At 39.9% G+C, this 17,265-nt stretch overlaps 1 protein-coding gene across 1 annotated transcript in view; it reads right to left on the reverse strand.

The window, feature by feature from the left end:
• Window positions 1-5,710: 5,710 nt before the first annotated feature.
• The window catches only part of LOC126199685 (protein O-mannosyl-transferase TMTC1-like), a 229,400-nt gene continuing 217,845 nt past the window's right edge, over window positions 5,711-17,265 (reverse strand). The window contains exon 11 of the mRNA XM_049936612.1: window positions 5,711-5,755. Coding sequence (XP_049792569.1) covers window positions 5,711-5,755 — 45 coding nt within the window. The remainder of the gene's footprint in view (window positions 5,756-17,265) is intronic.

The raw sequence follows: 17,265 nt of genomic DNA on the forward strand, positions 1-17,265 counted from the left end.
ACACAGCTTTGTCGATGAATACATGTAAGCAAGATAAGCTACAAATACACAAACTGCACCCAGAAGTCACTTGCCTCGAGTGAAAAATGTTACTGACCGAAAAGGCAAACACCTTCACTGCGTTGGGGTGCAGCCTTAGTGATAGTGGTCGTAGGATCCAGGACGTCCTAGGCTCTACTACGGACAAGGTGGATGCATCACACACTGCAGGCGTGTACAAGGTGGAATGCGAATGCGGAGATGCATACATCGGCGAGACTGGCAGGCCAATAGCAACGCGCATTCGGGAACACGAGTGCTATATTCGTCTAAGACAATACATCAAATCTGCAGTGGTAGAACATCATCAACATTGCGGAAAAGAAAAATTCAACGAAAGATGTGTGTTGGTGAAGCAGCCGGCTATGACGAGACGCAAAATCAGAGAGGCCATCGAAGTGCTTAAACACCCTAAGAACATGAATGGAGAGGATGGAGTCAGGCTTGCCCCATCTTGGCTGCCAGCAATCAGAGCCCAGCAGACTGCAGTCAACACGAGGCACGAGCACTATCGGCGAGCAGCTGCCGCCGCGTGACTGATGTTCAGCACTCGGTAAACAGGAGCAATTTTCTCATTCGCCGGGGACCACCATTCATGGCACATAATACAAGAGCCAATAGACAACGTAAGTTACGCTCTCCCTCCACTGCAGTAACCTATTAAAATAAAGTTCCCGTTCCTTCTTCCTTAAGTGACCGATGAAAAATGGCTCTGAGCACTAAGGGACTTAACTGCTGAGGTCATCAGTCCCCTAGAACTTAGAACTAATTAAACCTAACTAACCTAAGAACATGACACACATCCATGCCCGAGGCAGGATTCGAACCTGCGACCGTAGCGGTAGCGCGGTTCTAGACTGTAGTGCCTAGAACCGCTCGGCCATTCCGGCCGGAGACCGATGAAAAGAAGTATCTTTTTAAAATTATGACTAATGGTATGTGCAGTAAACGGTAGTAACAAAATATAACGATCACTGTATAGCTAGAATGCACCAGTAGATCCATAAGAAGGCCGCTGCAGCCGTGGCCGAAACATTGATTTTCTTGAGCAGTAGTTTTATGCAATAAGACGCGGTACCATACCCAGAAAAATTTTATATCGACTGACTCTGGCCGCGGGAGCCTACGCAGTTCTGTCACTGAGTTTGTTCTTGTAGCGTGGCAGTCATGTTATGATGTGTTGAGGGATATCTATTTCTATGGCTGTTTTGATCTTGTTAGCCATTGTTCCCAACCGCTATGTTGAAACACGATATCATAAATACAGTGCAGAGAAAAAGACGACGGTTAAAACAAAGCTTATTTAGATTTGACTATCGATATATTGTCAGTCACACCTGCAGTGTCCTGAGCACGTCTTACTGTCACATGAGCTATGTTGGTTGTCGAAATATGTTACAGAATTAGCGACTGTGACAATTTTATAATAAAAATGAGGGCATATAAGATTTATTTTTCAGAATTACAAAGATGTTACTGGGACCTGGACTCAAATGCAATCTTAATGTAACGTATTTTCTACATTGGGATTTCTAAATTGAACTTGATGAAGATATTTGAATTCTGAACGAACTCTGTGACTGAATTTAAGATCTCGTTTTCCAACATTTGGCCATGGATAAACATTTCCATCTGCCCAACACATCAAGTTGTCAGTTTTCCAGCTCTTTTGTAAATAATGCAGAAGACCACTGCCTATTGCAACACTGTATCCTGATCTGTATGTTCGCTATAGCTGACGTATTACCTTTATCAAGTCTAAAATACACGGGTCTAAAAAGTTCTTCCCGTTTCACCGATGTAACACTTGTCACAATCACTGCATGTGACTTTATAAATTTCTGATATGTTCAGTTAATCTGTTAAATGTGAAATTTAATCGTTCAGCTTCTTCCTTATTGGTGGCAGAAGAAATCCCGACATCTGCTGTTTTAAAAACAGGTTGCCTATTTTGTCCGATATGGTTCAGTTATACAAGTGGGTTTTTGTGTGTTGTAGGAAATGGATGTATCATTATGGTTGCTTCTGCTTTGTATTATGCGTCGTGAAGGTGTACCCATTTCACGATCATGACAGCTGTTATCACGGTCAGTATACAATGACTAGCCTGAACATTATGACCACCCTACCTAATAGCCGGTACGTCCAACCTTGACACGGATAACAGCGGCGACGCACCTTAGCATGGAAGCAACGAGCCCTTGGTAGGTCGCTGGAGGGATCTACCACATCTGCACACACAAGTCATCTAATTGACGTCAATTCCGAGGAGGGGTAGGATGAGCTCTGACGCGACGTTCAATCACATCCCAGATGAGTTCAATTGGGTTCAGTACTGGCAAGTTTGCGGGCAAACACATTTATCGGAACTAGCCATCGCTTTCATCGAACGACTCCATCGCACTCCTGGCCTTGTGACATAGCTCATTATCATTTTGAAATTGCTTCTGCCGTCGCGAAACATGATCATCATGAAGGAGTGTAGGTCGTCTGCGACCAGTTTACGATATTCCTGGCCGTCATGATCCCTTGAACGATTTCCACTGCACCCATGGATGCCCCCGTGAATGTTACCATAAAAAAAGAAGAAGGTATCGACAATAATCAGACCGTGCAACGCCCTGCCACTACGCCAACTTCCAGTACCGATGGTCACATGTTCCACAGTTGCAGCAGCCGATGTCGTGGTGTTAACATTGGCACATGCATGGGTCGTCGGCTGCGGAGGCCCATCATTAGCAGTGTTCGGTGAACTGTGTGTTCACATACACTTTTATTCTGTCCAGCATTAAAGTCTCATGTTACACTACTGGCCATTAAAATTGCTACACCAAGAAGAAATGCAGATGATAATCGAGTATTCATTGGACAAATATATTGTACTAGAACTAACTTGTGATTACATTTTCACGCCATTTGGGTGCATAGATCCTGAGAAATCAGAACCCAGAACAACCACCTCTGGCCGTAATAACGGCCGTGATACGCTTGGATGGCGTGTACAGGTACTTCTGCCCATGCAGCTTCAACACGATACACACTTCACCAAGAGTAGTGACTGGCGTATTGTGACGAGCCTGTTGCTCGGCCACCATTGACCAGACGTTTTCAATTGGTGATAGATCTGGAGAATGTGCTGGCCAGGGCAGCAGTCGAACATTTTCTGTATCCAGAAAGGCCCGTACAGGACCTACAACATGCGGTCATGCATTATCTTGCTGCAATGTAGGTTTTCACAGGGATCGAATGAGGGGTAGAGCCACGGGTCGTAACACATGTGAAATGTAACGTCCACTGTTCAAAGTGCCGTCAAGGCGAACAAGAGGTGACCGAGACGTGTAACCAATGGCACCCCATACCGTCACGCCGGGTGATACGCTAGTATGGCGATGATGAATACACGCTTCCAATGTGCTTTCTCCGCGATGTCGCCAAACACGGATGCGACCATCATGATGCTGTAAACAGAACCGGGATTCCTCCGAAAAAAATGACGTTTTACCATTAGTGCACCCAGGTTCGTCGTTGTGTACACCATCGCAGGCGCCCCTGTCTGTGATGCAGCGTCAAGGGTAACCGCAGCCATGGTCTCCGAGTTGATAATCCATGCTGCTGCCAACGTCGTCAAACTGTTCGTGCAGATGGTTGTTGTCTTGTAAACGTCCCCATCTGTTGACTCAGGGATCGAGACGCGGCTGCACGATCCGTTACAGCCATGCGGATAAGATGTCTCTCATCGTATGTTTCGAATGGCTCTGAGCACTATGGGACTTAACATCTGTGGTCATGAGTCCCCTAGAACTTAGAACTACTTAAACCTAACTAACCTAAGGACATCACACACAACCATGCCCGAGGCAGGATTCGAACCTGCGACCGTAGCGGGCACGCGGTTCCAGACTGAAGCGCCCAGAACCGCACGGCCACATCGGCCGGCTGGCTCTCATCTTGCTAGTGATATGAGGCCGTTGGGATCCAGCACAGCGTTCCGTATTTCCCTCCTGAACCCACCGATTCCATATTCTGCTAACAGTCATTGGATCTCGACCAACGCGAACAGCAATGTCGCGATACGATAAACCGCAATCGCGATAGACTACAATCCGACCTTTATCAAAGTCGGAAACGTGATGGTACGCATTTCTCCTCCTTACACGAGGCATCACAACAACGTTTCGCCAGCACCCTCGAGCCCCCGATAAGTCGTGCAGTGTCCTATATGGCCGAGCCGAGCCTCCGGGCTATCGCAGTCTGCCCTCGGTGAAACTCAGATAAATCGCACGCCTTCCCCATTCTACACACGGACAGCACGCTCAGTCATACTACATGGAACATGCGTGTGTCAGACGAGCAGTCATTCCTTGCCTGGTGACGCTGATATCGCCTGGATGGTTTTATATCGATGGTAGGTAGGTCGTCATAATGTTCTGACTGATCAGTGTATTTGATAGCGTTTATTTCTGCTCGTGATCGGTAGCAATGAGTGAGACCTTTTACCTCTGTTTAGGAAGGATCTGAATGCAGCCTGTAAAAAAAAAAAAAAATAAGGCAAAGTATTCCTTACCATGTTTTTGAACGAGTCACTATTGGTTATCAGTCAATACCAGATGAAACTGATTTTGTATTCTTTCCTCTATAGCAGGTTTTCCACAAAAAGTTTTTCATTGCCTCCACAAGGTACTTAAATTTTTTTACTTTCTGTGTTTGGCCAGCAACTGTTTTCATGCATTTCGTTGCAATATTTGTTTGTTTTGTGAATCCGGTCCTACTGGCTATTTCTTCTAAAAGATTAATGTGCATTACAGTACATGACACAATCTGAGAGAGCATAGGTAATTCATCTACAAATCCAAGGGTTTATTCCAATATTTTCATTTCCTCTTCCCAAAACAATAGACACACACTACTCTCAATGTTCATTGTTAGAACACAGCTAAAAACCTGTGGATAGGGCTCAAGCTTCCTGTACATCTTCGTCTATTTCGAAAAGTTGAGGCATTTGTCCGATAAATTTCACATTATTTACTTTCCTGCAATATTTTGACGAATCACATTTGCTATTTTGAACTGATAATTTAGACTGCTGTGCAGTGCATCCTAAGTACAAATTACTGGTGTACGCCCCTCAGCATCTCGTATCCAGTCAATAGCGAACAACCCTGAAACACAGTTAAGACTTACTGAATACAAATAATAATAATAATAATAATAATAATAATAATAAAATAATAAAGAAAAAGACAAAGCTGTTCCTCCTCCGCGATTTCGTTTGGATTCAGTAACGTCCGTTTCCCGTTGTCCACACCGCTAGCACCACACAGTGACCATGGCACTGGAACACACCGTGCATTCTTTCAGTTTTAATGCTTTCAGTATTTGGGATCTAATTTTATGAGGATGATTGGATAAACTTCCATTGATTTTTTTGCACTGTTTTGTAGTCTGTTTCTCTCTTGACAATGGATGTCTTCGAGTACATGTTCTGTGCCTTTAAACCTACCTTATGAAGTAGACTTTTCATAGATTGGACTGTATATTGAACCAGTTTCAGGGATTTGTTATGTTTGCTCGACAGCCTTTCGCAACTTTATTCTCGATTTAAAAGAAATTTATTGTTACGAACCACTGTGTTAATTTTAGATCACATGATTTCCCACACAAAAATTAAAATTTAGAGATCTTCAGCTACTTCAGCTATCTGTTCTCGGATGCAGATCTGCACAGATCAAAATAAGAAGGCCCGAATCCAGTTACTGACTACACCAAATAATTAAAGAGATATCCACCCATAGCGAAAATGTTGATAAATAGAAAAGCACAAACTGTAGGTCAGACATTACGCATACAGAAATATTCAGATATATAAATACGATGATGAGAAGGATATTAGAAAGGTGTCCTAAACACAAAAAAAAAAAAAACGTTCAATGTGCCCATTTTAAGTGCCTGCTTGCATTACGATGAAGGAGACTTTTTGAAGTCCCATGCCAGAGCCCTAAGTATATATGATAAGTGAGTGAAGGTGACACTTCACCTTCACAGAGTAAATTTATGTCTGTGTTGCATATTATGAAGACGTCATACAACTACTTTTATTCCATTGTCATTCAAAAATTAAAGGCAATTTATAAGGTAAAGAGCTAGTGATTTGGCTTTGTAGAAATAAAGCACTGTTTGTTTGATGTAAGGAGTAAACGACTAATAATACATACCATTGGGCGGATTTTATTGAATACCAACCCTTGTAACGTTTCAAGTGGTTATACTCACAGAAAAGTACATGATGCACAAAGTATCCTAAAGAGAGTAGTTTCATTGTGCATGATGGTTCAAAAATCCACCAGTGATTTAGTGGTACAAATAACAGGTAATAGGAACAGTAAAGAAACACAGAAAAGACATCACTACAAGAAGTTACAATATGTTTTAATTGATTTTATTATGAAATATAATACTAATAATTAAGTAACAACCGTAAATCTTAGCGAACGTAAATCGGTTAAACAGTTTAACTTAAAATTAGTGTTGTAAATAAACAGCAGTTCACAAAAACAGTTTATGGAAAGAAAAATCTTAAGAATAAGTCAGAAATTACTGTGAAGTCTAGGAATTCAGGCTCACTGCATTTTTGCTTTGTATCATACATAACAAAATTTTTAGAACAATGAAGAATGATCGTCACCGTCTTCAAGCAAACCAATGGTCAGTACACCATCACTTGCTTACTTCTAACGCTTCCTGGAATCTTACAGGTCTTTCAACGTAATATAGTAATTTCTCATTATACAAAAAATGTGGTAAAATGTGCATGCCCCAACAAACTGAGACATTCTCATTTTGTTCGAATAGCTTATGTTCTATACAACACCGATACTTAACTTTCAACGAATAATAGTCATATGTAAATACACATGTCCATATCAACAAGAAATCAGATGCAACATAACGTGACGATAAACTAAAAAGTCAAAGAAAAGATAAAAGGTATAGTTCTGCAATTTTAATTAGGAAATTTTCGGTGAGGAGTACTGCACAATTCTAAATATGTAACCTAAGCTCAAAACCCGCCAGGTGTTGACGAAATTAGTCCTCTCTCATGATCGTCCTCCCGCTCCACTCACTTTCCATGATCCACGTAATTTGCCGTGGTGGGGTGGCCTGCATGTATCAACGATACAGATAGCCATACCACAGGCGCAACCACAACGGAGGGGTGTCTGTGTAGAGGCCAGACTAACTTACGAAACCTTATCAGTTGCTGCAGGGCAACAGTCTGGATGACCGACTAATCTAGCCTTGCAACATCGGAGAAATCATGGCCCTGTTGCGCTGCTACTCTGAGTGGTAAAGTGACTTGAACAACACAGTGAGCGCATTATCAAGCCAAGATAAACACGAAGCAATCACACACCGCAATAGCAAAAGCTTGTATTCCAACTAGCTAAGCAGATGACGAAGAAATCGAAAGAATGTATGACGAAATAAAATAAATTATTCAGTTAGTTAAGAAAGACAAGAGAACTGTAACTTTATATTAAGGGAACGAAGAGAGGGGAGAATAATGGGAGAACATGAATTGAGGGCAATGAATCAAAGAGGAGCCTGCCTGGTAGAATTTTGCACAGGCCATATTTTAAACATCGCTAACACTTGGTTTAAGAGTGATGCAAGACGGCTGTATGCGTGGAAGGGACCTGGAGATACTGGAAGATTTCAGATTGATTATGCAACGTTTACACTCAGATTTATGAACTGCATTTTAAACTTGAAACATTTATAGGGACACATTTGGCGTCTGACCCTAATTTATTGTTTACGAACTGCGCATTACAACTAAAGAAATAGCAGAAAGGTAGATAATAAAGAGATGGACCTGGATAAGTTGAAAGAACCAGAGGTAGTTGAGAGTTTCAACGGCAGCAAAGTTTGACTGAAATAAGGGTATGGAAAACGTTAAAAGTCGTATGCGTAGCTTTAAGAGATGAAACACTGGAGGCAAAACAGAATCAAACAAAGTAAAAGATACAGGCTATTAGAGATCCTTGGATACCACAGGTGATATTGAATTCAGTTGATGAAAGGAGAAAGCGTGAAAAATTCTGCAAATGAAACACGCAAAAGGCAATACAAACGTCGCAAAAATGAGTGTGACAGGAAGTGGAAAATGTCTAAGCAAGAATTTTAGAGGATAAAAGTGTTTTTCTTGAAGTTATGTGCAATTGGGGGACAGACAGCTACACCCATCTTAAAATCAAACTAAGTACTAGGTACTAAGCAAAGTAAAAGAAGCTGAAAGTTGGAAGGAATCTTTTGCGGGGTATACAAGGAAAATGAACTGGAAGGTAGTATTATAGAAATCGAAGATGAACTGGATGAAGATAATATGGGAGATATGGTACTGCGGAAAGATCGTTGAAAGATTTAAATCGAAGTAACACCTATGGCACAGATGACTTGATGACTTAGTTCAGTATTATTGGCATCTTTCGTAGAGCCAGCCTTGATAAAACTACTCCACCTGGTGTGCAAATTATATGTGACAAGTGAAATACGTACAGACTTCAAGAGGAATGTAATAATTCCAGTTTTAAAGAAATCATCTGCTGACAAGCGTGAGTTTCACCGAACTATCAGTTAAATATGTCATGGTTGCAGAATATTGATACAAATTATTTACAGAAGAATGCAGAAACTTTTAGAAGCCCACACTGATGTAGATCAGTTTCGATTCCGGAGAAACGTGCGAGGAGATAATGTCCCTACGACTTACAGGGGATAGAGTAAAGAACGGCAAACTTACTTTTATGGAATTTGTAGACTTAGAGAAAGCTTTTGACATTGTTAATTGACAGACATTATTTGAAATCCGGATGGTAGCAGGTGTAGAATACACAGAGAAAAAATATAATGTACAAATTGTACAGAAAGTAGAATGCGGTTATAAGAGTTGAAGTTGAGAAGGGAGTAAGACAGGGGTGTACCCTATCCCCGAGGTCATTCACTGAGCAGTCAAAGAAAATTTCGTGAATAAATTAAGGTTCGGGAAGAAGAAATCAAATTTTTGAAGTTTTACGATGACAATGCAATTCTGTCAGAGACAACAAAAGACTTGGGTGAACGTAACGCTGAGAGCTTTATATTAGAAAACAAGACGCCAAAAGAAGTAGATGTGTTTTGCTATTTGAGCAGCAAAGTACCTGATGACAGCCTAAATGGAGAGAATATAAAATGCAGACTAGTCACAGCACGGAAAAAGAGGAATCTGTTAATATCTAATACATATTTAAGTGTAAGGATGTCCGTTCTGAAAGTACTTGTCTGAAACGTAGCCTTGTACATAAGTAAAACGTGAATGTTAAGCAGCTCATAAGAGAAGAGGATAGAAATGTTTTAAATGTATCGCTATAGAAAAATGCTGGAGATTAAGTAGGTAGATTGTGTAGCTGAAGTGCAGGTACTGAACTGAAATGGGGTAAAAAAATTATCCTGTCTCCACTAAAAGAAGAGACTGTACGACAAAATATATTCTGAGTCACGGAGTAGTGTTCAGTTTGGTACTGGAGTGACGTCTGCTGCTGGGAGGGCGGGGGGATATAACTCCAGAATGATGCCAAATAGTCATATTGGAACTGTAAGACCGTAACTACACTTGCAGCAAATAATAACGAATTACATTTAATTTACTAGTACGGTAAGCAGGTCCAGATGGTGGTAAGTTGAGGTAGTTATGCAGAGATGAAGAGACTGGCACAGCATAGGCGAGCGTGGAGAAATGTATCAACTCGGTCTCCGACTGAAGGCAGCAACGTCAGTAACACGATCATCCTCTTTATGAAACCTGAAGTTGTAAGACAGAGACGAATAAAAAGTAACCATGGATTAGTAGCTATACTGTATCAAAGTTTGCTGAAAAAATTCAGTCTACAGAGTACAAATATGCTGGATCTCCAAACAAATTTTGTTCTTAATTTCCCACACACAGGAATTTAAGCATTTGCCAATTCTTATCTATCAAGTAATGGAGCCTCTAAGGTCTTCTCATCGACTTCGATAGCTGTTAACTGTCAATGCTAGTGATTTCATTTGTCAAAGCTCACTTCAGTCTACATTTAAAGCATCTTTGTATAAGACTTTTATATTTATGAAGCTTCAGGTAGATTTCGAGTTAATTTCCTCGTACGATGACTCTGAAGACACGCGTTAATAACAATTTATAGGAAAAGCACGTTCAGTTCCACAAACGTCAAACTGTGACTCACAAGTCTGTGTACGATAGCAGTAAACTCGGAAACGTGTATTGTTTCGTCAATATGTTACAAACAAAGAAACATACTCATGTGTACGTTGTATTTGAATGAGTGCTGAGGCACCATACGTGGAGCTCAATAAGCGTCAGATTATATCCTTTCAATTTTATGGAAAAACTTATCGTTAATCGTATGCAGTGATTGGTAGGTACAAGATTCATATTGGTTTCGAAACGTATTCAGCTGTAATAGAAATTTTAATTCATACTATACAATCTAACTGCAATATATTTGGAATAAAGGACATTTAAGAATTTAGCTGGTCTGATCTGTGATGCACCTCTAATGTGCATTATCTTCAAAGATTTATACAAATTATGATGCACTATGATTTTTGGCCGGAATTTGATTTGAATATATCATACTTGTTTATTATCTGTTTAGTGGTTCGTTGAATCCAACAATAGGACCAGCACAGAAGCCAGGGTTTTATTCTGAAAGGTACCAACAGTTTCAGTACAAATCTTTACGAGTGATTCTGATGATGTCAGGATTTTCATCTGCAGTTCTCGACAGTTATCAGTATTTTATTGCAATTAAATCATGCTCTTTGCCATCGAAGGTTAGAAATTGAATGACTGGTGGTTATTTCATGCTTTACAATGGCCCTATAGGTTTAAATGTACGTAGCTATGATTTGAGTTAGGGAAGCTAACTAAAAGTACTGAATTGTTGAATGCCTGAAGGTACTGCTAGAGTATATCTCTACATTTTTCACGCAAGACAGCTTATTATGAAAATAGGAAAGCGCAAGAGTAACAAGAGGAATCATTACGAAATAACTTTGGCCTTCTATGCTACCATTATAAACAACACGTACTAGTACGACTGGGCTGGATGACTACTACTTTTAACATTCGACCATATGGTATAGATACTCGTATACGACAGTCAAATTGTTGTACTAACTCAGATTTCTCATATTTGGTCTACGCATACAACGTGTGTACTGCCTTACCCTGACAGCCTGATATCGAGTTCCCGTTTCATGCTATGAACAACAAAAACTGATGTCCATTATTCTATTTTCCTCATTACAGAAACTGATGTCCATTATTCTATTTTCTTCATTATATTTACTTTCATCCTTAACTTTTGTTAAGGACAAAAGTAACTTTCACATTACGTGTCACTGCCAAGTAACACTCTGGTTGCTCGGTGACACTTGGTCCATACACCGAAAGAACTGCTGCAGTATAATACTGAAGGAAGCTGGAAGATTTACACAATGAGACGAACAGTAACGATACTTTTAATCGGATACAATAATTACACTGTAGTCAGCACCATTTACGATGAACCCTTCGACAATAAAGAAGTCTTGACATGACATTTAATAGGGTGTGTCAGCACCACGGACGGCAACATATGCTCTGCAAGGTGCTCCCATGTTGGACACAACGGTGGTAAGGAGTTCCTGTGGTAATGCGTCCCATTTTCCCACCAGTGCGGAGATAACAATCATGGTGCAGATGGAGCTGATTTTGGGAAGACAGGATATTCAGGGAATGGACTGGCCTGCCCATTCCCCCCCCCCCCTCCCCCCGCTTGAATCTCATCGAACCCTTGCAGGATGCAATGGGAAGATGGGAAGATGCAGTTGCCAACCGCGCTGGTGAAGGAGTAGTCGCCCGACCACAAGAACTCGTTAACAACCTTGCGGCCAGTACGGGAGCTGGTCGCAGAATATGCTTTGCCATCACGCGGTCCATTAAGAACCATTTACCGTTTTTCTAATGTTCAAAGGACCATCACAAATCGTGGTGACTTCAGAATAATTATTAATTATGAAAATGCGATTTTACTGGTCTCATTGTGTATGTCTTTAAAGTTCCTTCCGAACTATACTGTAGCAGTTATTTCCATATATGGTCCCAGTTTTATCGACCTACGTTATGTCGCAGTAACGCATCACGTGAAAGTTACTACCGTCCTTAAATTTTGCACACCGATGAACTTCGTGAATTTGCTTGCACGGTTCAGTAACACAAAGTACTGTTTGTTGTTGCCTGCTGTTGGATGGTAATGGTTTAACTCCATCTCAGTTATTAGTGATAAAGATTATTTCATTGGTCTGAAGCGAGACAAAATATAAATATGGTTTGAATTGTAGAGAACCTTAAGGAACATTTTGGCATGATGAAATGTATTCATCGTGCAGGCGTCAACGAAATCGTAATGTGATGCAAATATAAGGTCTGACACATTGTAACGTAATGATTATGACACGCTAAGTCAATCAGATCATCGTGCGCTCCAGATCCAGCTAAAGTTAGCAGACGACGTCAGCTAAAACGGTCGTAGCAGTGTGTCTGGAAGTGCTTCGCTCCGCATGTGCCCCACGGCAGCGCCATCACTGGGTCAATGCTTGGAATCAGTCTCGAGGCTGGGCAGCTGTTTGTCTTCAGCAGGTGCTCAGCTCTGGAGGTACGCAACTCGGCTCGCTGCATTGCTTCCGCCACAGGTTGTGGCGACAGCCCTGAAACATGTTACTGACTTCAGACGCGAGCAGGTCTCTTCATATGAAAAATGTAAACGAGAAAAATAGTGGAAAACTTTTAAGTCCTGTGACTCTGTATTTAAATTTGCTAATAACTCAGGTGTATATGTGTTCTATTAGGTAACACAAAGAAACACATTTTCCAAAATCGCTGTTACTGAGTTCACAATGTTGCCCCTTCTTTAATCGAGAATCGCTTATTTACAAAAATGGAGGTAAATTATTTGTCAGCGCTCTTAGTTGCTGCTAATATTTTGGAGTTTTGTTATTGAATTATTTCTTCCCTGTGGCTGCATGTACCGTTGTATATTGATAGTCATGCAGTATCTCTGAGACCAGTGGTAAAATACTACCTTTGCTGCGACAGTTCATTCAGTGCGCCTGATTTGTAGCAGTGAACGGGTCATCATGAAATGCATATAGCTGTAGCCATGAGACACGGACGTGCCGAATGCGTGTCGTGGAACACGATGCCATTAATTATCGTTTCATATAGGACGTTCAATATTAAATTAACGCTTCAGAATTTGGGGCTTACAGGCGGTTTTCAGAATTTATGTATATTCGCTATTGATACTCAACGACAAACATCGGAAATTAACAGAAAGTTTGACTGTTCTAGTTTAAACCTTCGCATTATCGTGCAATGCTAATTAAAATGCTATCAATGTTATTAATCACAATATTTATACGCGAACACGAAAATTAAAGTACCTATTATTAATATTACTTATACAAGGAGGCCAATGAAACTTCTATAATTAGAAAGGCACTTTGCCATAGATGTGCGCAAAGAAAGAATCATGTGTGTACGGACCCATTAAGAGTAGTTAAAGAAAGTAGGTGTTTTCATATTCACGGTCTGATGATACCTTCCTTATCACGCACTAAAATCTCCAATGCGGGAACGTCGGAAAGTAAAGTGTTGCCAACGTCTGCCCTGCATTCCGATCAGGTGCTATGGAGGTCCAACACACGAAAATAAGCTGCATTATAGGGCCGTTCATGTGTACATGGTTCATTTGTAGTAACACACACATACCATGTATCTGCAGTACTACAATTGCTAGGCTGACGAAAATAACGTTGCATATTGCGGTCGTTATGTCACTTACTTTTCTTTAAGTGTACTTTTATGTACATTGGCCGCCGTTACCAGAAAATTTGAAGTAAGTTCGTAGTTTTTAATTTCTTCCTTTGGAGTAACTTTGACTTGTTTTAGCCTATGCCTGGAAGGAGGACGTTAACGGGTCAGAGTGAAAGACGCAGATCTAGACAGATACAACACTTGTTCAGAGAAAGTAATAGGAATGTGAACATTACTAATGATAATTCAACTGTTTTACTGAAAATACGTTTAAATGTGCACTGAAGATAACTGCACATAATTTTGACAGTTGCAACTGCAGTTTGATGAGTCTACAGTGCCTGGTTTGTAATGCAAAATAATTTGCATCCAAGTTTACTGTACATAATGCAATGGTATTCAAATTGTGCTGTTATATGGGAAAAGTAATTTGCCAGTGACAAAATGAAGTTAATTTTTCAATGCACTTTATCAATGACGCAATTCAAATGATCCAAGAATCCATGACAAAACAAAGAACTGTTTCAGTAATATTTATAATGACAATGCAGCATTTGCAATGGTCACTTTTAGGCTAAAATTTCAGACATAGTTTTCGTGCAGTGTATCACTTTAAGAACTACGTAATTTTTTTCATAGGTCAGGACCAATGACTTCTACATGCGGTGACGCGGTTGTTCATCATGCTTTGCACAGTTATACTTTTGTGGGTTCGACACTGCTGTTCGCTGTGGAGGGAATGAATTATCAAACTAGGCATGCAACAATGATAACAATGTAATACATGAAATTTCTATTGAATTAGAACGTGCTGATCTTTTTGTGCACTTTTTCACGGTGATTAAAGATTATTGTGCAAGAGTAAAATATTAAAATAGACAAATTTCTATTGTTTTCATGGATAGTAAAAATTTACACATCCAGCATTGCCATGACTCAGTTCAAAATAACGTGGCTGCTGTTTTCACTACAGTTGATGGTTTTTTTTTTTTTAAGAAAAGCTGTTTCTGTCTAAAATATTTTCGTTTTAGATTCCTCACTAGATCCATTAGCATATCCATTGTTATTTCCTGATGGAGACACTGAGTGGCATGCTAATATCTTCCACAATACACTAAAAATATCTACTGTGAGACAACATAGAAATAAAATTACTCTGTTGCAATATGCCTGCTATCACCTTTCAACTACAGATTATTTCAGCATTTTACATCAGCAACAAAAAATATTTTTGCAGTATATTGTTGATATCTATGCATGTATTGAAGGTTTGAAACTCCATTCCATTAGTCAAAATCAGTCTTCTAAGGTCAGAAATTTATAATAACTGATGAGATCATGTAGAACAAAATCTGAATGATACTACAAACATCAGAATAAGAGCTATTTTGCCTTCATCATTTCACGATTTTCCCAGAAATATGTATCAAAATTATTTGAATGCGATATCCATTGTTTAACATTTCTTGAAATCTACATTATATGTTACGATGGTGACCTGTTAAAGCCCAAAGTTATGCAGTGGAAGTTGTTGTATGAAACTGCACAAGCGCCAGGACACAGGAAATAACGTAAACCCAATTCCAGCTCTTCTGTTAGCAGCTGTTGTGATATAATTGTCATCTTTCTAGTCAATGGTGACCCTTTACCGTCAATTTACCAAGATTTCTAAAGAAGTGTTACTGCATACAGCTTAGAAGTATCTGTCTCGTTTTTCTGTCTACTCATAATATATGAAACAACATAGCGCAATCTCATGACTGTATTCAGTTAAATAATCACATGCAGCAACTGAAGCATGCGTAAGAAAATACAAATGTTTAAAAATGAGATTGGCGGGGAGTGCCGAATGGCTAAGCAGGAATGGCAGCAGAACAAATGTAAGGATTTAAAAACATGTTTCGATAGGGGAAAGACTGTTACCGCCTACAGGAAAACTAAAAAAAGAAAAGGAGCTGTATGAATATTAAGAGCTCAGATGGAAAACCAGTACTAAGCAAAGAAGGGCAATCTGAAAGGTGGAAGGACTACTTACGCAAGGGAGTCGATATTAAAAACCATATTATAGAAAGCGCAGATGGCATAAGTGGAGATGGGGGAGAAATTATACTGCGAGAAGAATTTGACACAGCACTGAAAGACCTAGGCCGAAGCAATGCCTGGGGAGTAAACGAGATTATGACAGAACTAGTGATAGCCTTGGGAGATCCAGCCATGACAAAACTATTTCATCTGCTGTGAAGACGAACGAGTCAGGCTAAATACCCTCAAACTTAAAGAAGAAGGTAATAATTCGAATTCCCGAGAAATACCAGTGTTAACTGGTGTGAATTTTAGAGAATTAACAGTTTTGAAAGTCATGGCTGCAAAATGCTAACATGATTTCTTTATTGAAGAATGAAAAAACTGGTAGCAGTCGTCATCAGGAAAGAGCAATTTGTGTTCAGGATGAACGTAGGAACACGTGAGGTAATACTGAATCTGCGACTTCTCTTAGAAGTTATGTTAAGGAAAGGCTAATATACATTTATAGTACATGTAGACCTAGAGAAAGCTTTCGAAAGTGTTTACTGGAATACTTTCAAATTCTGAAGACAGAAGTGGTAAAATACGGGAACCCTAAGACTGTTTACGACTTTTACAGAAACCAGACGGCTGTTATAATAGTCGAAAGGCAGGAGAGGGAACTAGTGATTTAGAAGGGAGCGAGACCGGTTTGTAGCCTATTACCGATCTTATACAAGGAAACAGAATTAAAGTTCAGAGGGAGGAAATAAAAAGTTCCAGATTTTTTGGTGGCACTGTAATTCTGTCAGAAACAGCAAGGGACTTGGAAGAACATTAGAACAGAACGTATAGTGTTTTAAAGGTAGGATATAAGATAAACATCGACAAAATCAAAAGGACGATAATTGATTGCAGTCTAATTAAATCAGGTGATACTGAGGGAAATAGATTAAGATACGTGAAACTAAAAGTATTAGATGTGTTTTACTATTTGAGTAACAAAATAAATGGCAAGAAAAGCTTTTCTGATGAAGAGAAATTTGTGAACGTCGAATTAAGAGTCAAGCGCTACGATGTCTTTTCTGAAGGCGTTTGTCCGTAGCGTAGCAATATATTTATGTGAAATATGGAAGATAAACAGCTTAGACAAGAGGAGAATAGAGGCTTTTCAAATATGGTGATACAGAAGAATGCTGGGCTAATGAGGAGACACTGAACAGAACTGAGGGGACTAGAAGTTTGTGGCACAACTTGACTAAAAGAAGAGATCCGTTGCTAGGACACCTTTTGGAAGCATCGAAGGATCACCAGTTTAGTATTGGATG

This window comes from Schistocerca nitens, chromosome 8 (assembly GCF_023898315.1).
Source record: "Schistocerca nitens isolate TAMUIC-IGC-003100 chromosome 8, iqSchNite1.1, whole genome shotgun sequence".
In the NCBI taxonomy this organism is placed as follows: Eukaryota; Metazoa; Arthropoda; class Insecta; order Orthoptera; family Acrididae; genus Schistocerca; species Schistocerca nitens.